This window comes from Mus musculus, chromosome 7 (assembly GCF_000001635.26).
Source record: "Mus musculus strain C57BL/6J chromosome 7, GRCm38.p6 C57BL/6J".
In the NCBI taxonomy this organism is placed as follows: domain Eukaryota; kingdom Metazoa; phylum Chordata; class Mammalia; order Rodentia; family Muridae; genus Mus; species Mus musculus.
The window spans coordinates 80,651,108-80,678,962 of NC_000073.6; the positions used below are offsets into that span (position 1 = coordinate 80,651,108).

General features: G+C 45.1%; 1 protein-coding gene and 1 long non-coding RNA gene across 4 annotated transcripts in view; one reads left to right on the forward strand and one right to left on the reverse strand.

Moving 5' to 3' along the window:
* Window positions 1-26,243, forward strand: part of Gm51450 — a 29,482-nt gene extending 3,239 nt beyond the window's left edge. The window contains exon 3 of the long non-coding RNA XR_003946653.1: window positions 739-26,243. This is a non-coding gene — a long non-coding RNA (predicted gene, 51450). The remainder of the gene's footprint in view (window positions 1-738) is intronic.
* Window positions 1-27,855, reverse strand: part of Crtc3 (CREB regulated transcription coactivator 3) — a 102,322-nt gene that overhangs the window by 64,481 nt on the left and 9,986 nt on the right. For all 3 annotated transcript variants that reach the window (XM_006541195.3, XM_030242981.1, NM_173863.2), the window contains exon 2: window positions 26,239-26,337. In XM_006541195.3, coding sequence (XP_006541258.1) covers window positions 26,239-26,337 — 99 coding nt within the window. The remainder of the gene's footprint in view (window positions 1-26,238; window positions 26,338-27,855) is intronic.

Consider the following 27,855-nt stretch of genomic DNA (forward strand, 5'->3'; position numbering starts at 1 on the left):
TAAATTATAGCCTTCTGGGTTAGCTAGAGTAGTCATTACTTGGTGTCATTAGGACAGTAGCATAATATACGTATTACTTAAGAAACTATTACAAGTTTCCTTGCATATGCTTGCAGCCCAGAGTGTGAGATCAAGAGCTGGAGTGCAGCATCTGTCTAGCATGCAGAGGGCCTGGGCATTCATTCCTGCTGCACACACAAGCACAGGAGATCCCACATGGCCTGTTCCACTTCTCTACTCATGTTTACAGAGAACCCCTCCATAAGAGTATAATGGTTTACTCTCTTATGATAGTCTCCCTTTATATAATCAATCGAAGAAATCTTTTGTTTTGGTTTTTCATGGTACAGTTTCTCTGTGTAGTCCTGGATGTCCTAGAACTCTCTATGTAGACCAGGCTGGCTTCAAACTCAGAAATCAGCCTGCCTCTGCCTCTCAAGTGCTGGGATTAAAGGCGTGCACCACTACGGCCCAGCTGAAATCTTAATATTCTCTATATTAATGAGAAACATGATCTTAAACTGCTTTTAAAAGACATGTACCAAATTTCAATGTCTTTATACTAGGCACAAATTTCAGTATTCTCACCAACAACAAAGAGTTAACTCAAATTGTTTCCTAACTGAATGGGTTAAAAAGTCTGAACTGTTAGCCTAATAATAATTAGCCTGAACTGGCACTTAGAGTGCACATGACACAATGCTAATGTTTCACAAATGTCTTATTTAATCCCCACAGCAACTCTGTGAAGAGGGACTAGTACTACCCCAATAAACAGATGAGGAAACTGAGGCTCAAGCACTCCATGTGCTGCAAAGCTCAGGAAGAGAAGAGGCAGGGTCTGGCCCGGGCTCTGGAACTCCTAACTGCCACCCCACCGGAGGTGCAACATTTCACTGATTACAGTGACAACAAACACTTCCAAATGTCTACATGGCTTTAGTTTCCTACGTCCTGATGGTCTACCTATGGGAAAACACAACAAACTCAAAGTGCCAGAGGTTGCTGAATCCAAAGATCATGAGACTAGGGGCACAGCGAAGGGGAGCCCTTGCCCAGCTAGGGACACAGCGAGGGGAGCCCTTGCCCAGCTAGGGGCACAGCGAGGGGAGCCCTTGCCCAGCACAGCTGGGAAGCTGCAGTCCTGGCAGGGGCTCGTTTGCCTTTTCTCCGTGACTTGGATGCACAGTTCTATAAGTGTCAAGAACCAAATGTAGGCAGAGAAAAATCAAACAAAGGGTACCAAACAGTCAGAGAGTGCCAAGTGTCGCCCCTCACAGCTCCTGGAGCTCCTGAGGCATTATGTCCACTTCATTCCTCGGTGTGAAGCTGGGAGACCAGAGTGCCTCGGCCCCAATGATGTCATGGGGTTAACAAATGAAGAAAGCAGGAAACGGTTTCCTTTTTTTTCTTCAAGAAATACTCTGGTTGAATTTCCTTAACAGGTTTCAACTTCTGCATTCAGAGAAAATAGTTCTGTTTCAGAAAACCAACAAAAGAAGAAAAGCCATTGCCAGGACCTCTATGGTTACAAGCATAAACTCTAGAACAAAAGAGCCTGGCTTTAATCTGCCGGTACACAGCTCTGTGGGCTAGGAAGGTCCTTGAGCCTTGTTAGCCTCCATCTTTGCCCACATACATTAGCTGGGGACAGTAATAGCACCTACTCTGGGGTTCCTGGAAGAAATAAATAACATATGCAAAGCCCTAGCCACCGTGTATGCTACGTGGTCGTTTCTATGCGCCCAGTATTGGTAGAGACAGATGTAGCAGAAGCACAAACTATTCCTGGTAGAAACCTGATTGAAAGAAGGGAAGGAAGTCAGGTATTATGAAGCTCACCTGTCAGAGAAACAGAGGCAGGAGGATCACTGTGAGTTCAAGACCAGCCTGGTCTACATAGTGAGTTCCAGACTAGCCAAAGCTACACAGCAAGGTACTGTCTCAAAGGCACAAAACATAAAAAGAAAAATGAAAAAGAGAAAAGAAGAAAGAAGTGAATTTCCTCTCTACTTGAGAAACAAAGGCAAATACCGTGGCAAATTGCACCGGGCTGCAAAGCTTCAGACTGGGCTGCACAACTGCGGCTAGACAACAGCAGCTGCGGCTGACGGCTAGATCTCTCTCGCTTCCAGTTTTCCACCTATGTACTGAAAGAGTGCAGTCTGCTCTGCCGCTACAATTTTGTTATTCCTCAAGGGCAAGTAATCAAAATGGACAGAGGACTGTGACAAAGAGGGCCGCTGCTGCTGCCAGAACCCAGTCAAGGCTACACAAGCGCTCCCAGGCCCTTTGTTTAGCAGGCTCGCCACTCTGTTTTAAGTTACATTTAACTCTGGAGCTTTTCTAAGCTCTTATTTTTTTTTCTTTTTAATTATCATATAATAACTGCATGTATTAAAACTTTTAGATGACTACCCTGATTAATTAACTTTAAACAACTGTCAAAAACTACTCAGAAGCTAAACAGGCACAGACTGGTCCAATGTATCTGTTGAGCAACTTCATGAATGCCAAGATGTCGGTGAGATACTGAAGAGATAAGTTCGGGCATGGACACTTCAGGGGAGGGAAGACCATGCTCAGAGTGGCCATGTCTGCTCTTGCTGGGTAGCTCATACCCCTGGCCTGGCTGCCCCCTCCCAGTGGAGAGACCACTTCAGGGAGCAGACTGCTAGCTCTGGCCTTTCCTGACCAGGTTCCAGCGTGAAATGCTCAGTGCACGAGCGTGGGACCGCCACAGAGACACACTTCCTTAGAAGCTGAGGGAGGGAGGGAAAGTTGGCTGAGGGGTGAAGGTAGGCTTAGATTAATAAAAAGATTGCTCAGGTGGCCGAGGGAATGAAAAACCAACACATAATCTAAGAGAAGAGCCAAGCAAAAGTGACGCCACCGTGACTAGCTGAAGGGTCCAGGAGGGGAAAAAAAAAAAAGGTAAAGCAATTATACAGACTGGAAAAGAATAAAACACATGATTGATTCTGGGTATTCTATTTTATTTGCTAAATAAGAGCAAAGGCCTGGGAAAGATAAACTGGGTCAGAGTCATGACACCGTCACTTGCCACTGTGCGACCTTTGGTATGTCACTGTGAAAGCATCAGTATAATGGGGATGAAGATGCCAACCTGCACTCCAGCAGGAGAATGAAGTGGCAGAGCACACAGACAGAGCTCAGACACTCAACACTTCTGTCCTCCGAGCACCACCGGACTCCTGCCTAGAGACTGGAGTGTAGCTTAGGGAAGTGGGTTCAACCCGCAGTACCAGAGCCAACCTGAGACCAGCAGGTGCAGGAGTCCTGGAATCCAGGAGGCAGAGGCAGGAGAATCAGTACAAGCTCAAGGCCAGCCTGGTCTATGTTGAGAGTTTCAGGCTAGTTGGGACGAGATAGTAGGCTGTCTCAATCAAATGAGCCCCTCCTGGCTAACACTGTGGGGAAGTGTTTCCCTCTGCACTCGGAAATTACACCAGGGCTGGTGAGGTGACTCAGTGCATTAAGTGTTTGCTGCCCAAGACTGAGGTCAGCCCTGGAGCCCATGAAAGAAGAAGAAACTCTAACATACACTAACACACGCTAGGTGGGGATCGGGCACGCACGCACACACATCCACACATCACACACAATAATAAAAAATACATGTGTTAAAAACACGATGACACCCTCAGAACCCAGATGGTGAAAGCAGGGAACCAACTCTCCTTGAAAGCTGTTCTCTGACCTCCACACATACCCTGTGGCTTCCAATATCTACAAACACACATGTGCGCACACACAGACACATAGACAAAGAATAAACAAACTAGAATCTCTGGAAGTCTAGCTTAGTGGCAGTGTATTTGCCAGCACTTATAAAGTCCTGGGTTCAATTCCTAGGATCCTCCTACTCCCCTCAAAAATGGGAAGTGTGAGCTGGACCTGCTGGGGCAAGCCTAAGGCTGGAAGGCTGAGAGCTCCCAGTCTGTCTGAGTTACAGAGCAAGGAGGAGGCCAGCCTAGGCACCTCACTGAGACACTATCCCAAAATAAACCATTTAAACAGGGATGAGGACACGGCTCAATGATATGAGTGCCTACTTAGCAAAAGCCGCGTTCAGTCCCTGGTACTGAGAGATGGGTATCGAACAGCTACTACTGTGACTGCCTCCAACGGGTTTTCAGGAGAAAATGGGAGGGGAAAGCTTTCTGAAGTTACATCCCCAAGAGTAAAGAAAGAAAAGAGCTAAGACACCAGCTATCTGTTGCCAAGGAAACCAATTTCTGTACCCAGGGAGTGTCCTGAACACAGGCTGTATTTTTGAACAGAGAAACTGCTACAGAACCTGGCATTAGGGACAACAGAGAAACTTCCACAGATGGCATTGACTCTTGGAAAACACCCAACGTAATAATCAACCACTAAGCCTTCATCTTCAAGTCTAAAGTATAAAACCCAGCTGCTTCACAACACAGGGACCAATTCTAACGCCTGAAATGTTGTGAAATTTTGTAAGGAACTGGAACAAAACTTTGGCTGATTCTACAGCCAAAATATGTGGTGACTTAAAAATTTAGAGACAGGCAGTGTGCTGCTTGTGGCTCCCACCTGCCACTCTTTAGCGACCTAACAATCAGGGCCTGGTTCCAGAGAGAGGAATGAGAACTGAATTTCAGAGTCCAAATGTAAGGGCACCTGGAGAAACAGCTTCCGCCCTTGCCCTGCTCTGCCACTGCCTAGGTCCCTGCCTCTCCTGGAGTTGCACTCAGTGCCTTCACATACAGTCTGGATGACCCCAGCCAGGGCAGCTAAGACTTCAGCAAGGTTATTTTTATCCAGCCAATGAGGAAACACTCAGATGTTAACCAGCCTGCACAGATTCTAAGGAGCTTTATGTAAGGCCGGTGTGGTAGCACACGCCTGTAACTCTAGCACTTGAAAAGCTGACACAGGATTACAAGTTCCAGGCCAGTCTAGGCTACACAGTAAGATCTGGTTGAAAGGATAGGGGGCTGTGGGGCAGGGGACAGAAGAGGTTAAGACTGTGGCACAATTAGCAGAGTGCTTACCTAACACTTGTGAAGCCCTGGGTTCAATTCCCCAGCATGGTATAAACTGGCTATAGTGGCACATGCCTGTGGTCCCACCACTTGGGAGGCAAAGACAGAAAAATTAGAAGTTGAAGGTTGTCAGGCATGGTAGCACCCACCTTTGGTCCAAATACCTGGGAGGTAGAGGCAGGTGGATTTCTATGAAGTCCACATCAGCCTGGTCTATCTACAAAATTAGTTTCAATCCAGCCAGGGGTACATAGTGAGTTCCCTCCTCTCCCCCACCCTACACAGAGTTCTAGGCCACTCTCATCTGGGCTCTAATGCAGCTTTGGATACATGAATCCTCACCTGAAAAATGAAAACAAAAGAAGCTTTATATAAATAGCAAAACTTAGTTCTCTAGCCCTAGACAGCATACCACACAGACAGGAAAGGTGGGATCAGCGTTTACTGAAATCACACAAGGTGGCCCGGTTTCTAGCATTTCACCCAGCAGAAGTTGGTACAGGAATTTTGCAATATTCATTAAGCAATAAGTACATACTGGGCATTATTCTGGGATGTTCATGTATTATTAGCTAATTTAATCCTTCCAGTCTACCTTAGGTACTCTTAGTCACCAGAGCTCACTGATGCATAAGTTAGGTGCAGAGAGGCTAATAACCTTGCCTAAGGTCCCAATGTGAGTTACTGAGCAGCTAGTAATGAGATCCAGTTGGCCTTCAGGGACAACACCTCTGATCAGCAACCATCCTAAGATGCCAAATCAGGGCATGAAAATTGTATATATTTCATGCATCAGATGGCTGACAAGTATTAATTGTTTTGTTTGAGGCAGAGTCTCACTAGGTAGCCTAGGTAGGCCTCAAACTTGTGATCTTTGTACTTCGACGTCTTGAGTGCTAGGATTACAGACGTGTGCCATGGTGTCTGTGGCTGGCTCTGCAGTAAGTGTGCGCCTAACCTGTGCTCAGTCCCCAGCAGCCACAGCAGGCATCTCACAGCCATCTGTGACTTCTGCTCCCTCTTTCTGGCCTCTGCAAGCATAGAAATACACACACACACACACACACACACACACACACACACACACACACACAAAACACACACCAATAAAAATAAAAATCTAAGAAAGAAAACACTTGGGACACTAGGGACATAGCTCAGCCAGCAGTGGCTGAGCACACGCAAAAGGGCTGGGTTTGATCTCTAGCATGGCATAAACAAAAGAGAGGCAGAGAGATGCATACCCAGGGGTGGGGGTGGGGGACAGATGGGCTTGTATAGTAATAAAGATATCTGAGGAGCTGGAGAGCTAGCAGTTAAGAGCACATACTACTCTTGCAGAAGACTCAAATTTGGCCCCTGGAACCTACATTGGGCAGCTCACAACTGCCTGTAACCCTAGCTCCAGAGACACCACTGGCTTCCATCAGCACCTGCACTCAGGTGTACATACCCACCCTCACATAATTAAAAGTGAAATGATGAAACAAGGTATCTGAGAGACCCATTTTACTGAACACCAAGTGGCTCAACCTACAAGATACGAAGTCCTGTGTAAGATGTCTGCACAAATCCAACCTGGTCCAGGAAGGCCACTCTGGCCATTCAGGGCAGCAGTCGAAGGCCTAAGACTTTCAGTTCAGATTCAAAGCAAACCTGAGCCAGTGGAGGCAGCATCTGGATACCACACTCACTCCCCAGGTCTGCAGCACCCAGGCCTTGGCAGGGCTGCAGAGCCGGTGGTCTGATAGGAAGCCACGGTACCTCAGAAGAGCCTGCCAAACCCTGGCCATATGAATTCTGCGTCTAGCTGCTGAGGCTGTCTTTGGAGTTCATCCCACGGGGACGTCTGAAGTATTTCTCATCTGCCCCATTTGCTCTGCACAGCTGAGGGAGGAGGGTGGACTGAGCTCAGAGTAAACTGCCCTCGGAGAAGACGACAGATGCCTGATAACTTGGAGGCCAGCCCATAAATTCCAGAACTCTTTTGAAATTTCTGATTATGTGGCCAAAATCTGGGAAATGTTTGGGTCTCCTTGCCTCTGAGAAAACATTCTTTTTCAGGAATCCGCTCAAGCCAGCGTGAAGGGCCATTATCAGTGGCACAGACTGAAAGTCAGGGTTTAGGGCTGTCCTAGCTGAATAGGCACCCCCAAATGATCCGGCTTTAAGGAAATATTTGCTGAGTGAATGAATCTGTATTCTCATTGACTTGAGTATCAACCAACACTGGACCTTTAACAACATGAAGAGAAGATATTAACAAAAACATCATTAAACAGTGAGGGAGTATGAGAAAGACTATTTGTAAAACAGCACAGATCTCTACTATTCAAAGAATTCCTCCCAAGTTAATTAGAAAGAAACCAAAAAGAAAGCTGGAAAAAGTTATAAACAGAAAGTATCTAAAAGAATTCCAAAAGGCCAATAAAAATATTTTTTAAAAAATTTCAACTCCACCAATAAAAAAAAGGGGGGGGGGCTGGTGAGATGGCTCAGTGGGTAAGAGCACCCGACTGCTCTTTCAAAGGTCCGGAGTTCAAATCCCAGCAACCACATGGTGGCTCACAACCATCCGTAATGAGATCTGACTCCCTCTTCTGGCGTGTCTGAAGACAGCTACAGTGTACTTACATATGATAAATAAATAAATCTTAAAAAAAAAAAGAAAAGAAAATGACATACTCAAGATCTCCCATAAGCCTTCATGCAATCCGAGAGAAAGTCAACTGCCCACAGTTTGTATGTAAGGGAACTGAAGCTGTGGAGGCTTAAACTCAGCAGTTGCGACAGGGCTGAGACTGGACACATGTAGTTGTTGACGATCTAAAGCTTACACTCCTGCAGCCCTGCCACCCCATCTGAACACCCACCTGTTGGCTCAGACAACCTTGGGTAGGTTGTTAACCTCAGCTTTCTACCTATAAAGTGGGAATCGCAAGAGCAGCCCCATATAAGGTCACCACGAGACTGTACATACATATAAGATGTATTATAATACACATAAAATGTGTTAACACACAGGTAAAGAAACCTTTCAACTTTCCATTCTTCCCAGCAGTCAGTAACTATGAACTGCTTGCTACTCATGAGATGAGACTATGCTAGACTGTGGCACTTTTGCCTTCTGGAGTTTGTGTCCTGATAAAAGATAAATGGCAGACAAGAAACCGATCAGGTAGCCAGGCAGTAGTAGTGCACGCCTTTAATCCCAGCACTCAGGAAGCAGAGGCAGGCAGATTTCTGAGTTCCAGGCCAGCCTGGTCTACAAAGTGAGTTCCAGGACAGCCAGGGCTACACAGAGAAACCCTGTCTTGAGAAAAGAAAAGAAAAGAAAAGAAGAGAAGAGAAGAGAAGAGAAGAGAAGAGAAGAGAAGAGAAGAGAAGAGAAGAGAAGAGAAGAGAAGAGAAGAGAAAAAGGAAAGGAAGGAAGAACCCGATCAGGTATGGGAGAGTGGCAGGCTGAGGAGATAAGCGACCTGCAATGACTGAGGTGGAATTGTAACTTCAAGATGGCAGCCCACTGATGGGAATGAAGAACTGAGGAAAGTGAGGTGAGCTTTTGGAAGGCTGGAGGAATGGCCCCTTCAGAGAACTAGAGGAGGCTGGAGGGACAGAGAATCTAAGTGTGGCCAAGTGTTCGTGGTGAGGAAGGATGTCAGGCTGAGGCAGTGAGCGGGGAGGAGCAGAGGTGACGGGAGATATGGGGCACTGGGGTGCTTCATTTGCCTTTGGCTACACACTGAACACCACGAAGCCACTGCAAGGCTGAAAGCGGAGCATCCCTGCCATGTTCATTCAGAGGCTGTTCTGAAAATACGATGAAAGAGACAGGACTCTCCTGTCAGAAGCCAGTGGGAAGGTCACTGCAAAAATCCAGGGAGGAGAGGACAGTGGGCCAGACGGAGTAGCCAAGATTCTAAAGGGTTTTTACAATTGTTTACAAATTCATTTACTCATTTTGAGAAATGATCTCATAGAGCCCAGGCTGGCCTCAAACCAGCTATTTAGCCAAGGATGGCCCTGCATTCATGATCCTCTCAACTTCACTTCCCACGTGCTAGGATTACAAGGTTATACTTTTATTGTAGGGAGCTCTGGGGAGGTACAGAGTCTCGAGTATTCCAGGATAGCCTCTAACTCACTATGTGGCTGGAGATCACCTTGCACTTCTGATTCTCTTGCTTTTACCTCCCAAACACAGGGAACGCAAGCATGTGTCGCCATGCCGTGCTCATCCAGTACAAGGGTCTGGAGCTAGGGTTTGGTGCATGCTACCTACCTAGATAATCATTCTTCCAACTGAGCTACCTGTCCAGCACTGAGTGTGCTTTGCTGCAGGCTTAGATAAGAGTGAATAAGAGGGGAAGTGATGACCCCAGAATTCTGGCCTGAAGAACTGGAAGGGTGCAGCTGCCCTCTGGTGAGGTAAGTGTCCAGCACAGAGACTTCCTGAGTGTGAGCACCAAAACAAGGAGAAACTGCTCCAGAGTGTGACCCCAAACAGCAGGCAGAAGGGAGGGAGGGCAATGGTCCCTGGGTTTCAGTCCCTGGGAATGAGGCTGATAAAAACAAGAAACAGAGAAATGAGGCAGGTTACCATGGGATTCTGGCACAGAGGACCCAGACAAGAGCCCAGAGCTAAGGCACACGGCCAAAAATGGGGACTGGAGGCCAAATTACAGAATGTGCAGCAGCGCCCTGAGTCCCTCTGGCTCAGTTCTGGCTGGAACCTAGTGATGGCCTAGCTGAAGGCTAGTCGGGAGTTGAGTAGACCAAGAGGCTGGGGAATAAGGCAACAATGGAAACCAACGCCAATCAGACCTGAGCCCTTTTATGCCATTTAGTCCATAACAGTCTGGGGGTTGGCACATTATAGGTAATGCTCATGCCTGGAACAGAGCTTGTATGAAAGGACCAGACAGGAAGAAGTGTGAGGCTGTCCAATACAAGATGGGGGCATTACTTTGTGTAGTTTAAAATCTTCAATGGGAAAAATCTCTCAAAGGAAGGACTTGGGGTGCAAGTTTGCCAGAGACTATAAACTAAAAGCTATGAACATTCCTGGGACCAGACAGGAGGTGACTATAGCTACCACAGCTCCCAGTCAGCAGAGGGAAGGGAGGAAGCCGCTCTAAGTCTGTGATGGCAGGGACTGCTGGGATGGGTGGTTCTCTTTAAAGTGTGCACACACACACTGGCGCAGAAAAGACTGCAATAAGCAGATATGTGCTAGTAACACTTGCGGTTGGCCGAGGCAGTGCCCCTCTTGCTTAGTTTTTCTCAGAAACTGATTAACCTATTTCCCATATATTTTCTTTCCTAAAGAGCCTCCTTTAAAGCTAAAGTATGTAAGTGGTAGGAACATGCTCAGTAGCCCAACACAATGGCAGCTTCATAGATGCACTCATGTTTAATTACATGCATGTACACATGACTTTTTATAAAGAAAATAATTACTTTGGTTGGTACTAAGAATAAAGCCATGGGGCTGGAGAGATGGCTCAGCAGTTAAAAGCACTGACTGCTCTTCCAGAGGTCCTGAGTTCAATTCCCAGAAACCGCATGGTGGCTCACAACCACCTGTAATTGGATCCTATGCCCTCTTCTGGTGTGTCTGAAGAGAGCAACAGTGTACTCACATATGTAAAATAATAAATCTTTAAAAAAAAAACCTTATATATAAAAAAAGAAAGACAGCTTTATTTGCTAGGAGTAAAAGATTAATATATGCAATCTAACAAGTAGAAACAAGATGGCATTTGTAGGTCTTCAGCTGGAAGTGTCAATGTCCTCTGAGCTTTCTCTTGAGTACATTTCTGTGGCAGATACAGTTCTCTTCTACAGGTCTGTATACCATAAACTAATAGCCTTCCCAATTTTCACAGAAGTCCTCTTTTTAAAAAAAGGTTGATTTATTTTTGTTTTATGAGGTAAGGTGTTCTGCCTGCATGTATGTCTGTGCACCACATGCCTGGTGCCTGCAGAGCCCAACAGAGGGGATCAGATCATTTGGAACTAGAGTTGCATAGGGCTGCTAGCCATGTGGGTGCTGGGGACTGAGCTCGAGCCCTCTGGAAGAGCAGCTGGTGCTCTTTACTTCTGAGCCACCTCTCCAGTCCCCACAGACATCCTCTATACTCAGAAAAGGTAAGTATTTAAGCCAATGTATAAGAGGTTCTGCATAGGACTAGGAGGCCCCAGTGACACATTTGCTAGGCAGTACTAGTCGTCCTCAGCTGCTTAGCCCATGTAATCGTGAGCTTCAATAAATATGAAAATGTCTTTATGTCATAAGACTTTGGAATCATTTTGAGTAGTAAACATGAAACACTTCAAGTGTGAGTTCCAGAAAAGCTGAGGGTCTCCTGCAGCTAAATAATAAATATCTACACCAGTCAGCACCAGACTTTTGTGAGACTAAACACCATTGCCAAAAGCAGTGAGGCCACATGCAGCCAACCCTTGCAGACAGTTCCCTTGGACTGATTTACTGGCAGAAATTTATAATCAAATATAGATGGGTCACATAAATTTGCTTACTACTATATTATTTCTAATAAAAGAAAATCAGTGTCTGACATTTTGGGAATGGGTGGGGATTATGTGTCAAAGATGATGAAATATTGTTTGGCTTTGAAAACTGCATTTACAAAGTATGTTAATGACGTGGGAAAATAATTATTATATAATAGCTGAAACAAAAGGTAATGCCAGAATACAAACTTGGAAAGTTAGGGCTAAAGAGGCTGAAGCAGGAGGATCAGCCACAAACTATCTGACTGCAGTGCAGAAAGCCTGAATTGAATGTCCAGGAACACATGTGCACAGCACACACGCATGCACACACTCGCGCGCGCACACACACACACACACACACACACACACACACACACTTACACACACACACACACACACACTCACACACACACTCACACACACTCACACACACACTCACACACACACTCATACACACACACACACTCGGGGTATGGTAAGGGTCACAGGAAGGGAGACAGAAACCATGAGACGGGGAGGGAAAATCACATCACCTGTATAAAAGACATAGGAGAACTAAAATGAAATTATTAAAATGACATTTCCCAGTTCCTACAGGATGGCTGGGGCCTGGAAATGTGGTTCTGCTGGTGAAGTGCTTGAAGCCCTGAGTTTCACCTATAAACTAGGCATTGTGGCACACACCTTCAATCCCAGTAGTCAGGAGAGGCAGATAGGAGGGGCAGAAGTTCAAGGTCATCTCTAGCTACATTGCAAATTGCAGGTATTCTGGGCTACAAAAGACCTTGTCTCAAAAGCAAAATATGTGTGTGTGTGTGTGTGTGTGTGTGTGTGTGTGTGTGTGTGTGAGTGTGACTAGTTTTTCTGTCCCTCCCCACTTTTTGAGACAAGGTCTCTCTATATAGTTCTGGCTTGCCTAGAACTCATTACATAGACGAGGCAGGCCTTGAACTCACAGAGATCCACCTACTTCTGCCTCCCAGGTGCCACACACACACACACAACTTATTCCTTTTTAATTTTAAATATCTTTTAAATTTTATGAGCATATATTATTTTTATAGTTAAAAACCTAGACTTAAGAACCAAGCTCCACATAAATGCAATATATTTATCATTTTCCCTGAATGTGAAAGATTTTTTTTTTTTTTTTTGTTTTTGGAGACAGTCTTACTATGTAGCCCTGACTGATCCCAAACTCTTGATTCTCCTGCCTTGCCCTCCCAAGTTCCAGGATTACCCATGTGTACCAGCACACCCTTAGTGAACAGAAAAGTTTAAAAATGAGGGGACTGGAAAGATGGCTGCTCTTCTGAGGACCTGGACTAGATAGAGTCCCAGTATCCACATGTTGGTTCACAATTATCTGTAATTCTACTTTTAGGAAATCTTATACCCTCTTCTGGCCTCCATGGGCACCAGGCATGGGCATGGTATATAGTCATAAAGTAGGCAAAACACCCATATACATAAAAATTTAAGACAGTAGTGTGTGTGTGTGTGTGTGTTTAAGTTTAAAAAAATAATAATGTCAGGTGTTACTTAGGAGGTAGAAGCAGAAGAGTCAGAGGATCAGGAGTCTAAGGTCAGACTTGACTGCCTAGTAAGTCTGAGGCCAGCCTGGGCTACATGAAACCCTATCACATCTCGTCTTGGAAGGAAGAAAGGAAGGAAGAGAAGGAGGCGGGCTGGCTGGCAGATAAAAAAGAGAAAGTATATTAAAGTCAATGGTTTTGTGCTAGAGTTATGCAAAGAGTCAGTTTGTCAGACTTGATTGTAAGTGACTTTATTGCTGCTTTAGAGCCAGGGTGTGACTATGTAACCCAGGCTGGCCTGGAAATCCTTCTCCCTCTGCTTCCCAAGTGCAGACTATGGCCATAAGCCATCATGCCCAGCTAAGACTTTTTGAACAGATATTGTTTGAATTATCTTCATAAGCACCAGGATATCTATTCATAACAGGTACTCAATAATACTAATAAATAAATTCAGGGCTAGAAACAATAGCTGGTTGATGTAATAGAAAAGTGATTTTTTAATAACTGGAAGAAGTATTTCGCTGGCACATGAGTATGTGTGGACAAGATAAGTGCAGCTGTGTTGTGGAGGATTACAGCGCCTTAGCCTGACAACCACACAGATGAATGTGAACATGGAAGCAGCAGATGGATGGGGTCCCACCATCCCAACAGCACCCCAAGACCTGTAACTCTCAGACTTGTTTTCTGCCCACACAAATAACTCAGCAACAGCTGTAGGAACCTTGTACCAAGGTGTTCCAAGTGTAGCTGCATGTTAGCAATCTTGGGGGTTGCATGACTCTCTTCCAAACGTCTACCTACTTTTCAAGATGGAAGTGTAGTGAGGTGATGGTGGGGACAGCTTCCACTAGCCGCAGTCCTGCTCATTCCTAGTTTGGCTTCTTGAGACAAGGTCTCCCTGTGTAGTCAGAGCTGTCCTGGACTTAATCAGAATGGCCTTGAAGTCAGAGGCCCATCAGTCTCTGTTGGGATAAAAGGCAGATACACCACACCTGCCTTTTAATTTCTTTTTAAGGATTATTTTATTTTAATTGTCTCTCTCTCTCTCTCTCTCTCTCTCTCTGTGTGTGTGTGTGTGTGTGTGTGTGTGTGTGTAGATATGTGCATGTGACTGCAGGTTCAAGAGGGGAGAAGAGAACACTGACCCTGGAGCTGAAGTTACAGGCAGCTGTGAGCTGTCCAGTCTGGGTGCTGGGACCAGAACTTGGGTCCTTTGCAAGTGCAGAGCCCACTCCTAACTGCTGAGTCCATCACCTCTAGTCATTCTTTAAAAGTTCATTGTCAAGTACCAGAACTTCATTAGTAAGAACAAATGACTTACAAGGGGCACAATTCACAATGGAGAATAAAACCCTGGTGTGAACAGCTCCTTTGTCAGAAACTGCTGTGGTCACATCGGTAACATCAGGGTTAAGTATTTCTTCCACCACTGCAGTCACCCACACCGCTAGGCAGACTGCAGGCTTCACCCTCACCACAGTCCTGGGACGTGGGTCTTAGCAGCAGACATATGGTCTAGACCTGCACAGGACTCTGAGCTGCTGAGGGGCAGCACTCTGCTGCGCGTGTGCACCGTGCCACAGGGAGCATGATGCTGGCAGTAACTGCTGCTGTGGTAATGGCAGGGGCAGCAGAACAATGCTGAGACAACGCCTGCCTGGCTCACCTTGTACCAAGCACTGTTCAAGCAGTGTTATATATGAGAACTCATTTATACCCCCCAGTCAAGCAACAATCCAATGGCACTGGCATTACTGATTATCCGCAGGTTAAAGGTAGACAAACTGAGCCGAAGAACCCCCTGCCTTAGCCTCACGAGAAGTCAGGACTACAGGTGGCTATTGTTGTGGCAGTTGCCTTTTTAAAACATTGGAGTATTCAAACAAACAAACAAACAAACAAACAAACAAAACCCCATGTGTCAGCTGGCCTTGAACTTGTTCTGTAGCTGAGGATGGCCTTGAACTTACGCTCTTCCTGCTTCCACCTTCTGAATGCTTGGATTACAAGTGTGTGCCATCTTGCCTTATTTATGCAGTTCTAGGAATCGAACCCCGGGCTTTGAGAATGTAAGACAAGCACTATACCAATTGAGCTACACCCCCAGCCTCTCAGGCATCTGCGCCATTGCTGACCCCTCATTGCAGGGACGCCTGGAACCACATGGAAGGGCAGGATGCAGATGGCTCAGTTCCAGTCGTTCAGTGTTGTTGCTCAAGTTCTCATAGACACAGATGTTCCTAATTCAGTGCTGGGGGCCAGTGTTCCCTTACTCCTTCTATAATTTCAAGCAAAGGCTAATTGCAGACCACTGGAGATTCATGAGCTGTCAACTTCTCTCTCTTATTCTCCAAGTCTCTTATTTATCACATATGGTTAGATAAAAAGAAAGAAGAAGAAGAAAAGCACGGTTCATATTTATATGAAAATATGACAGCCATCTCCCTGGTCACAGTCCTATGCTGGGACAGATACGCATTCCACAAGCATTAAGTAAGCCACTAACTTTCTGTGCTCCTTGCTCCTCCCTTCAGCAGAAGAGAACACACGGCCGAAAGCAAAACTCAGGCAAACAGCAGCAAAGCACCCAGAGAGGAATCCCAGTTGCAAAATGCATTTGGTCTGCAAGGGACAGACTCCCACAAAGAACTTAGAAATAAGGTCAATTTCTGCAAAAGAAAGTAAGACACGACATAAAACAAATATTAGTGACCAGTGGAAGTCTTTCCTGGAAATAATTCATGCTAAAATGACTTGTAAAATGGTCTTCTAAGTCTCATGTGGACACAAGGTCGCTGTCCTTTCTCATTCTCTCAAACTGTGCTTGGATGAATGACTGTTGTTTCAGGACTGGAGGAGAGCACTCAGTGCCCAAGAGCAGGGCTGACTCCTAAGCCTTATGACCCTGGAAATAAAATTCCCTCTCGCTTTTAAGTTTTGAGCAAACGACTCTGTCACAAAAGCCACAAGCTATGAGCGGTGAACATATATAAACAGAATCTAACTAGTGGCGTTGGAAAGAACCTCTTATCTCTATATGCGCGTTCCCTTGACACACACCAGTTCCCAACCCCCTTGCCAATGCCTGTGCTTCCTGTGGTTTACCCTACATACAATTATCAGTATCATACCCTACAAACCGACTTAAAGAGGTTGAGAACATGCCCAAAGCACAGGCTCGCAGATGGCAGTGCCGTCTAGGGCCTCGCAGAACAGTTCATCTGGGGCAGTACCCAGACGAGCAGCAGCTGAGAGCAAAGGCCGAGGTCCAGCTGCAGAAGACTGAAGTCTGGCTAGCAGCGAGAGCTGCCGGGAGAGGTGAGGAAGCAGGAGCTGACCCCAGAGGTATGCAAAGGGTTTCTGAGATGGTTAAAAACAAACAAACAACAACAACAACAACAAATCTTCTAGGTGGTCCCCACAGATGTTCCTCTGAGATTTTAAGGCCATTTGTGGCTGGAAGCAGAGCCTTCTTCATGGGGAGAATCAGAGCCAAGGGTTTTAAACCAAAAATAATGGAACTTGAGACTAGGGGGAGGGGGGAGGGGGAAGCTGTCTTACTCATTTCCATGTTTCCTAGGTCCTATACTGAGCCTGCCACACAATAGGTATTCAAGAAACATTTGCCAGATGAGGCCACAGCTCAGTGGTACAGGCTATAGGTTGTACCCTAGTAGTACCAAACAGACAAACCAACAAAAACCAACAAAGATTATGCCAGGCATGGTGGTGGCACACGCTTTCAATCGCAGCACTCTGGAGGCAGAGGCAGGTGGATCTCTGGGCTGAGCCAGCCCTGTCGACATCCTGGAAATAATCAGGACAGCCAGGCTTACACAGGGAGACTTTGTCTCAAGAAAAGGAAATGTTGGAAGCCAAGGGGCCAGAGAACTGAGAAGTTAGCTTCCAAACTGGAAAGCAAGGGTGTTCTACAGCTGCTTGGTGCCACATTCGTGCCACTTATGCTATGACCCTAAAGTTTAAAACCCAAAGGTTTAAAGAGCTGACATGCAAACACGCAGGGAGGAATGGATTTTCCAGATGAGGATGGGAGGGATTTCAAAAGCTGCTAAAGAGGTCAATGGGGCGATGGAGAAGCAGGTATTTGAAATGACTACTTGTCTGTCTGCTGGTCACAACACCGAATCACTGCAGTATCTTCTGCCATTTTCCTTTAGGCATGTTTTATAGCCCAGAAAACCAGGTTTAAAAACAAACAAACAAACAAACAGAAAACCTACAGAATAATTTTCTTTGGGGGAAGGTAGTTAGGGGTTGTTTTTCCTGTAGGCCAAGCTGGCCATGAGCTTTACAATCTTCTGACTCCACCTTCTGAATGCTGAGATCACAGGTGTACACCACCATTTTTGATAATATTTTCCATTTAATACAACTTACAAAGTAAATCATTTTAGGCCAAGAGCTCTTGACACGGAATAAAAACATAGACAAAAATGAGAATACATTAAAGTTTTACCTAATAAAAAGTATATTTTTGCAAAGGGATTACATATCCATAATTCCAGCACTTGGGGCAGACACTGAAGTAGGAGAAATTAGCGTTCCAAGCTAGTCTAAGCTATCTGGCCAGACCCTGTCTTTTTAAAATAGGGCTGTTGGGGTGGAGGGGGTTGTGGGGAGCAGCTAAAGAGATGGCTCAGCAGGTTAAGAGCATTTCCTGTTCTTCCAGAGAAACCAAGTCCAGTTTCCAGCACGTACATCAGGCAGTTCACAGCCACCTATAGCTCCAGCTCCAGGGACTTCAAACCTTCTTCTGGTTTCCAAAGGTACCCCTACCCACATGCACGTATCTACACAAAGATACACACATATTCATAATTTTAAAGTAGTAATAAAATTGTAAAGTTAGGTGTGGTAGTGCATATCTTTAATCCCAACATTTGGGAGACAGAGACAGGTAGATCTCTGTGAGTTCAAGGCCAGCTTGGTCTATAGGAGTTCCAGGCTAGCCAGGGATACACAATAAGACCTTATGCCAAAACCTTTTTTTTTTTTTAAGTATAATTTCAGAGAAGGGAATACGGTTGCATGTGCACACATGTCTCTTCTAGCTCTGATATACACATCCCTCACAGTTTACTTTTTATTCACACAATCCTGAGTTTTTGTTTGTTTGCTTGTTCTGTTATTGAGTCTTATCATTCAGGCTGACCATGACTCTCAGGTGTTAGGACGACTGTGTGTGCCACCAGGTGTCAGACAGTTCTTCCTGACGTAGGAGCACAGTCTGTTAACTCGAGTAGCTAGCTATGCATGTGCTACACTTGGTATGTGTATGTGTGCTACTCAAATGCTGTCCTTTTGTCACAGTCTGACTAGTCTCTAACAACACATCTAATTTTTTTAAGGATTTCATTTCTTTTAAGTGGTTGGATTTTAAATTAATTTTGGTTTATAATTTTATACCATTTAGGTTCAGTTTCTCCTGAGAAGTTCCTAGTCTTGTAAAAATAACCCAAGCAGGCATACAGCAACATGCACAAGCACGGGCCGGCTGAACTGGCAGCAGAGCAGCCCCATGTCCAACCCTGGAGAGCTGTGCTATGTGTGTGTGGTAAAGTCTATGAGCAACTGGACATTTCCTTAGGAGACTGCTTAGACATGGGGCACTGTTCGAGACAGAAGGACGGGAGGCACAAAATACTGCATGCACTATGGGGCTTCTGTGTTAAGGGCACTTACTGAAGCCATGCTAGCTATTGAGAAAGTCAGAATGCAAAAAGGATGCCACGTACTCCTATAATAAGCAAGTCACACATGTAAAATCAGGAAGATAGTTTAAAATTTTTCTACGAATATCTAAAAAGGTATTTTCCTTTTAGAGAATAAATCTCGAGTACACACACACACACATACACACACACAAATGCACATCCTTTGGTAAACAGAGACTCTAATTTGTTAATGGTACCCTTTTCATTATCTTTGTGTGGTGAGTCAAGGCATTACAGTGAATTTAAAGTCTACAACTGTGCTACCATTCCATTATTATTTATTAGGGGTTCTTGCTTTGGACAATTTGTTGCTATGCTGTTTGACAACTACCAAATCCATAGACCAACCTCCAGGGGATTCTGTAGAAACTAAGTGTATATGGAGAGAATTCTGCCCAGTTCCTGGCCCTCAGAGGAAGCCCTGTATCCACAGCTGTGGGTGCCAGCCAGGCTCTGCCAGTCCACTTTCTTGCTTTGCTTTCCTTTTCCTTAGAACCCCCCTGAAACTGTGGACAGAAACTTAGTAAACAAAGCCCACTGAGACTGACCTAGGGTCAAAGCCTGGGGCTTCAAGCCTTGGCTCTCTAACACATGTGATGCCAACTCTGGCTTCATTATATCCATATGTATTGGTAGTGAACCTACCAACTGCCCGAGGTAAAGTCGTCCTTTTAGACCCTCCTGTGATGAGCACTGTCTCCCTGGCTTACCAGATTGTTCTTAACTTCTTCAGAATTTAGTAAACATTTATAAACAGGATGATGCACACTCTACCCTTTGTTATAATGTAGCATAGAAGCCTTAGGTGATACAATTCGCAGCTGGCTTTGGTGATGCAATCTGAAAGGACTATGTATGTTATATGAAGGCTACAAAAAGCTAAAATTCCACACTCAGAGAGCCCAGTATAGAGGGAAGCCTTTAGGCTCCTGCTCTGTAATTGCCTAATAAGCAGGACACACAACCAACAGGTGCCCGAGCTGTGACTCAGACTGAAGATGACAGTGGAAGGATTACTTCTTTTCTATCCAGAGAGCACAGCCCTAGCCCTCACAGGAATTGTCCCTTTCCTCCTCACTGCGTGCAGTGCGCATGTGCCAGTCCCATTTGTGGACAACTTTGACCTGACAGTGGAGCCCATGCTAAGGAAGTCAGAAGAGGCCTGGACAGCAGGCTTTGGCTTACTTGACTGATACTCCGCATCCCCTTGAGGGCCTCTGCACTAGAGGAGAAGAGCTTTCAGATCGGCCGCTGGGATAAAGAACTGGCCCTTAATCATATTAAAATAGTAGTCTGCTTAACATCCAATGGTATAGCAAAAACAAACAAAGTCACAGGCTGTGCTTGGGTGGTGGTACAATCTTTAATCCAGCACCCAGGAGACTGAGGCAGGAGAACAGAATTCCAAGCCAGCCTGAAGCTACGCAGTGAGTGGTAGGCCAGCCAACCCTGTTCCCAAACAAAACATAAACATGAATGGCTAGGAGGAACTGTCCAAAGGATCTACTGGACTTCTTAGTGACTATAATTACTAACTACATATTGTAGAACCAAAAACGTCTAAGAGCAGAGTCTCAGGAAGAGTGATGAGATGAGAGTCAGTGTAGCTAATTAGCTTGAGATACCAGTCCCAGGTACCAAAGCATGGATGGAGCTCAGTGGGAGAGTGCCTGACCAACTTACATCCTAAAGTCAATCCCGGCAGAAGGAAAAGAGGAAGGCTGTACATTATAAATATATACTTTGTTAATTAAAATATAACAAGAGGAAAACATATTTAAAAAGAGAACTGTAAGTAAGTGATTATAAGAAACAACTAAAATCTGTGTTTCTGTAATGTTTGGAAATAGAACCATACTCAAAAATAAAGACTCTATATTATTAAGATGTCCCTGGTCCCCAGCCTGAAATCCCAGCACTAGGGAGGCTGAGGCAAGGGGATCACTAGCAGTTCAAGGGCAGCCTGGGCTACAAAGTGAGACCTTGTCTATGAAACAACAGCAGTGATAGCTGTTGCTATTGGTGTTATCAGAAGGAGGAAGGGGAGAAGGAAGGAGAGTGTAGCAGGAGGGAGGGAGGAGGAGGAAAAGGAGGAAAGAGAGGGACGAGGGACAAGGGACAAGGGACAGCACAAGTCCAATAAAGATGCTGCAACTGGGGCGAGCACTCCCGGCACTCAGGAGGCAGAAGCAGGCAGATCTCTGAGCTTGGGGTTAGCTTGGGCTACACAGTGAATTCCAGCCCAGTCAAAAGGCTACCTCTCAAAAGACAAACACAAAAGACCCTCAACATTATTAGTTGTCAGGAAAATGTAAACTGAAGACCAAATGGGACACCCAAGCCTTGTCTACTAAAATATCCAATCTATTAGGATGGCTATTAACTGGGGAAGAGAGAGAGTGAGTGTCAGCCGGAGGGAGGTAGAGGCAGGAGGATTAGAAGTCCACTGTTATCTTCAGCTACTAGCTAGTTTGAGGCCAGCCTAGACACCTGAGCCCTGTCACAAAACAGGAAATAGAGACTTGAGAGAGCTGCCTACCACAGCACATTCACAACAGGATTATGCACCAGTCAAGAGGCAGAGCAAGGCAGTGTCCACCAGATGAACAGATAAACACATGTGGTATGCACATACAATAGAATATTATTCACCCTTAAAAGGGAAGGAAATCCTGTTACAATATGCATGAAACTTGAGGAAATCGTGTGAGGTGAAACAACTTAGTCACAAGAAGACAAGCAGTGTTTGATTAAATGAGGCACGTAGCACAGCCCCATCCATGAGCAGAGAGCAGAGGGTGGCTGCCAGGCCAGGAAAGGGAAAACAGAATTGTTTTTCAACAAGTACAGACTTACAGTTTAGAAGGTGAAAAAGTCCTGGAGATGGACTGAACAATCATATGAATGTTTTTGTTTGGTTGGTTGAGTTTTTGTTTGTTTTGGTTTTTCAAGACAGGGTTTTCCTGCTGTGCTTGCTGGATCATATGTGAGTCCCAGGAGCTGCCTGGTTTCTATAGCAGCTGTTCTTTGTGTTTCGTCCATAACGCAGGGCTCAGTTTGCATTTTCCTTGTAACTAATAATGGGGAGGGTTTTGTTGTTGCTTTTTTTGTTTTTTTGGTGGGTTTGTTTGTTTGTTTGAGTCCTGGATGTCCCAGAGTCACTTTGTAGATTAGACTGGCCTCACAGATATCCACCTACCCCTGCCTCATATAAATATGTTTAATGCCGCTGAATTATATACTTAAAAAAATTATTAAGATGGCAAGGCGCGTGTGTATATGTGGCTGGTTTTTTTTTATTTTTATTTTTTACTTTTTAAATTTTTTTTATGTATTTTTTGAGACATCTTTCTATACCTCCCCATCCGACCTAACCTCAGGCTCAGAGAGATAGACTTGCCTGTGCATCCCAGCTGCTGGGATTAAAAGCATATGCTGCCACACCCAGATGACTTTTTGTGTTTAAGCCTGAAACATCAAGAGCTGGAGAAGACAAGGGCTGTGGGATTCTTATGTCTTCCTGGTGGAATGGAAAACTATAGTCACTTTGCAAACCAGGCGGCAACCTCCTATAAAGGTAAAGCTAGGGGGCGGGGGATATGGACTAGTGGTAAAGGGCTTGGTTAGCATATTAAACACTAAGTCCAGGCTCCAGCATTAGCAACAGACACAGACCAAGAGAGGGAGAGAGATAAAGGTCACTTTCACCACACCGTCCACCAATTCTACTGCTAGGTATTTACAGGAGCGCACAACTGCACAAGAAGCTGGACGTCGTGGTGCCTGGGATTCCAGCACCCCAGGGTTGAGGCAGAAGGACTGTCCCAGGTTTGAGGCTGCTCTGTGTCATACAGTGAGTTCCAGGTCAACCTGGATTGCAGAATAAAACCTTGCCTCAGAAGAAGACGGGGAGGTGGAGGGAGAAGAAAAGGGAAAGAGAAAAATCAGGACCTTTGCATGTCACTCATTAATTTAGAAGGTGCTTGTACTAGAATTCTGTGGCCCTGCATCCAAGGAAAGAGGGAAATCACAGACACATGGGAAGGTCACATGACAACAGAAGTGCAGGCGGCAGCAACAGAGCTACAAACCAAGGGTTTTACTAACGAAAACACCAGAGAGAGGTTAAGGAAAGACTTCCCTGAGCACTCAGGGGAACTCGGCTCTGCCAATCCCGTGATTTCAGACTCCTGGGCTGGGAACTGTAAGAAAGTGAGTTTCTGCTATTTTAAGCCAAGCTATGGTACTTGGTACCAGCAGCCACAGGGAACGAGGGCACACAACACCATGAATGAGGCTCCACTGTGATGGGTTAAAGGCAACAAGAAATCAGAGGACCACATCCTTCTGACCCCACTCACAGGGTACTCTGCAGGGAGGACAGAGGATGATGACAGGGACAGCCACTCTGCAGCGAAGGGTCCATTTCATACCTCAGTGACTATGACCCAGTCCCATGGCATAGAGCTGTATGCCCAAAAGAGCCAACTATACCTCAACAAAGAAGGTAACAGAAGAAAACCTGTGCTCCAAGACTCTCTGTTTTATATTAATTTATTAAGAAACTTTCTATTTGGAAGAGGACTTCCTAATGGCCTAATAAGTGACTATATCATCATCAAAATGAAATAATAGTTACAGACCATAAACCACTGAACAAAATGGGAATTCATAAAATCACATATTATGAATTATATTATGTGTATTCTATATTGATAAATATAAATATTTATGAGTGTGTGTCTATAATGCGAAGTTTAAAGAAGTTTATGACCGTTTAAGGTAGCTATGCATGGAAGAGTTGTTCACTACAGAGAAGAAAAGAGCAACTTCAGAGAGGAGAGCTGAAAGACCGATTGTAGTTGATAAAAGGCACACCCACAGTCACAGGACAAACTGAAATCACATGCCTAATAGGATCCAACCATCACTTCTGAGCTATTCCTGCCACAGATCCATCATCTGAATCTCATCACAAAGACAGACGTAAGCCCCAGTGTTGGAGGTTGGGGTGCGGGGTGGGGGGTGTACCAAAGCCAGCAGCGGCTGCTGGAGAATGCTTGCCTGCTGTGTGTGAGGCCCTAGGTTCAATCTCAAGCACCAGAAGGTGTCAAAGGCAACTGGAACAACTGGGGTTACTCTATAAAATAATTGGCATGGAATTGCCAAAAATGTCAGAAGACTAACAACCCAGGCTGCCCTCTGACTTCCTCACGTGTGCCTTGCTGTGGCATGCTGTGCACATGCTAACATCCAAATGCAAACAGACACCACAGGTGCACACCTCCACACACAGATCCACAAAAAGAAGTCCAAAATGCTCCACAATATTTTGGATATTATAAAAACAGTGACCCCAGTTTCCTCAACAAAGAAGATCTACCTTTAAAACTCGGGGGAGGCGTGGCTAGAAGGGCAGCCCAGGGGATAAGAAGACAGTGCAAGCAAGCATAAGCCCTGAGCTGAGAACACCTCTGTGTGCCCATGACCATCACACACACACACACACACACACACACACACACACACACAGTCACATCCCAAAAATAAAATGGAAGAGTATCCAAAAGCATAAGTTATGGTGCTTTATCACAAAGTCCACATCTCAGCTCTAACATCAAATCCTAACGTATTTAATTGGAAATGGTAGGCTTCAGGGCTGGAGAGATGGCTCAGTGACTGGGAGCACTGACTACTCTTCCAGAGGTCCCAGGTTCAATTCCCAGTGCCCACATGGCAACTTACAACTGTCTGTAACTACAAGATCTGATGCCCTCACACAGACATACATGCAGGCAAAACACCAATGCACATAAAATCAAAAGAAATTAAAAAGAAATAGCAGGCTTCTACCCTTTCTGTGGCTAGGACAACAGAGTAGGTCTAACTCAGACCTTAACTGCAGCAGCCGGCACTATTGTCTGAAACACTAATTCCACATTGTTTTAAATAAGGCTTTTCTGGTAAATGATTACAGCTATGAGCCAGCACTAATCTCGGGGCAGCGAGACTATTATCTATTCCTCTGACCCACCTGCCCGGTGAGGCCATCATTAGCCACATGGATCTAGTGACATGGGGAGTTAAGACTACGATGTGCTTTAAGTTAAAATACACAACAGACTACAAAGACTCAGCACAAAAACAACATGGGAACTGATGTATGTTTTCTATGTTGAATACATGTTGAAATGGTATTATGGTATATCTTGGGTTCAATAAGTATTCAAATTACTTAAATGAAGCTGGGCACGCTGACACAAGCCTGTAATCCCAGGATTTAGAGAGCTACAGGAGAAAAATGAAGATCTTAAGAAGAGGCTGGAGATATAACTCAGCTGTAGTGTTTGCCTAATATAGCATATACGAAAGCCCTAGGTCCCATCCCCAGAACCTCAAATAATCCCAGCACTCTGGAGACAGAGGCAGGAGGGCAAGAAGTTCAAAGCTATCCTCAGCTATGTAGCTTAGCTGCTCAAGACTAGCCTGAGACACAGGGAGACCGTGTCTGCAAACAAGCCAGACACTGTGGACAGTGTCGTCTCAGCACCCAGCAGGGGTACAGCCAGGGGAGCTCGCCAAGTCTGAAGCCACTCTGGTCTTTACAGCAAGTTCCAGAGTAGCCAGGGCTGTCTAGCAAGATTCTATCTCCAACAAGCTAAACAAGGGCCAGCAGGACCTTGACAGGCAGGAGCACTGGTGAAAGCCTGAGGCCTGAGTTCCAGTGCCAGAACCCACAGTAGGAGACAAATGACTCTTCAAAGATGTCCTCTGAAGCTGGGCATGTGACACTCTCCCTTTATCCCAGTGTTCAGGAGGCAGAGGCAAGCGGATTTCTGAGTTTGAGGCCAGCCTGGTCTACATAGTGAGCTCCAGGATAGCCAGGGCTATACAGAGAAACCCTGTCTCAGGAGTGAAGTAGAAAGCTGTCCTCTGACCTCCACACACATGCCAAGGTACAAGCATACCCACAGACATACATCATATGCTTCCATACAGTAATAATATGTTTTAAAATAAATTCCTTTTGTTTAAATTATATTACATTTTAATTTCACCAGTTTTTTTTTTTCTTTAGTGTGACTAGTAAAAAAACTCTAACGTAAACATGTGGTTCACGTTACAGTTTGGGGTGTTCTGTGTTTTGATTTCTGGGGATCTGACGAAGGAGCCCAGAGTCTCATACATGGGAGGCAAGTTCTCTCCACACATTGCAACTGGATGTTCAGCCTCTGACTCCTTGTGGAGTAACATCACCTGCATGGGCGGACACCATGAAAGACTCCACTGAGGGACTTCCCAGAAGTCTGAACTGCGTTCAGACCCAGGCTATTCTTCTAACTAATCTGTGCAGGGCTTATCACCTTACACCCCATGCAGCATCGCGCAAACCAGCAAGGGGAGTACCTGGAACTCTGGCGCGCTGTTCCGCAGCTGGCTCACGTTGGGTAAGGATCCCCCGTGGTACTGGGTAAGGCGCAGCTGCTGAAGCTTCTGAAACTGAACCTGGAAACAGAAGGAGGTCGAGAATGTTCAGCAACATCTCAAAGAGGCATCCCAGTACAGACAGACAGTGTCTTACAGAAAGCTGCAAAACAAACATCTCGGGCAGGGGGAGGGCTGCGGGAGGGGGTGACCAGGAGAGGGACAGTGAGGGAGATATAAAGTGAATAAATAAAAAAATTAAACTAAATAAGAAAAAGAAGGAGAATTTTGTGAAACAAGTCTGGAAAACGTATGTTAATAGATGTGCTGCTTTAAAAGACATGAGTTCTAGAATGTATATTCGGTATAAGTTAAATATATTGTCTTGTGAATAAACATGATATAGGTTAACAGTAAGCCAGGACGGCGTAACTGCCGAATCCTCTCAATCTGGGTATCAGAACACATCCCCAGATATACTTTGATGTATGCATTACTGATAAAAATGATTCACATTTGTCTTTCCAAACAAAACAAAACAAAACAAAACAAAACAAAACTCTTGGTTTTGATTTCTTTTTCTACTTAAGTGCCCACAACCTTCAGGTTTCCAGAGCTTTCTGGGTTCTGTTTCGTTTGGGTTTGGTTTTGAGATATGGTTTTGAACAACCCAGGATGGCCCCAACCTCACTGTGTAGCTAGGGACCCTGATCCTTCTGTCTAACACCTAAGTGCTGAGGTGACACACACGCACCACCTATCTTCTTTCTGGTTTTTTAATTTACTAGTTTTAGAAAGAATTTATGAATATTCCAAATGTCCTGTACACCATGATATGTAGGCATGCAGACACAATCTTTAACAATAAAAGACTTTCTTAAAGAAAATTAAGCTCCTATCTAAAAACCAAAGTCACTGTTTTCCTTTCTTCTCCACAGGCTTCACTATCTCCATGAATACTTATGTGTCATAACTATGTACAAGGGGGTCACATCATGAGCCTTATCTTACATGATATTCACACACACACACACACACACACACACACACACACACACGAATGGTTGTTTTTAATGGTTGTAAAACATTTCTTTTCCTGAAATCATTATAACTTATTCTAAGGAATGATTATTAAATCTTAGATACGGGCTTATTAAGTGAGACTACAGCCAGCTGATGAGATGACTTAATGGAGTGGAGAACTTGCCACCAAGACACGATGACCTGAGTTTGGTCCCCAGGATCACAGGGTGGAACCAACTCTAGCAAGGTGTCCTCTGACCTCCATACACGCCCTTGTGCAAGAGTGCACGCGAGCATGCACGCACCCACAGACACACACACACACACACACACACACACACACACACATGCACACGCACGCACGCACGTACGCACACACAAACATGAATTTGTAATAAAAATATTTAATAAAGGAGGCCAAGCCACCAGGTATCCACAGTATCCCACAGAATTAACAGCCTTTGTTCTTTACTCTTCAGAGGCCAGTCAGCTGGCTATAGTTCTTAAACGCCATACAGCAACCCAGCCTGACCTTCTTGAGTTATCCTTCTAAAATAATGTTAACTGTGTATTTAT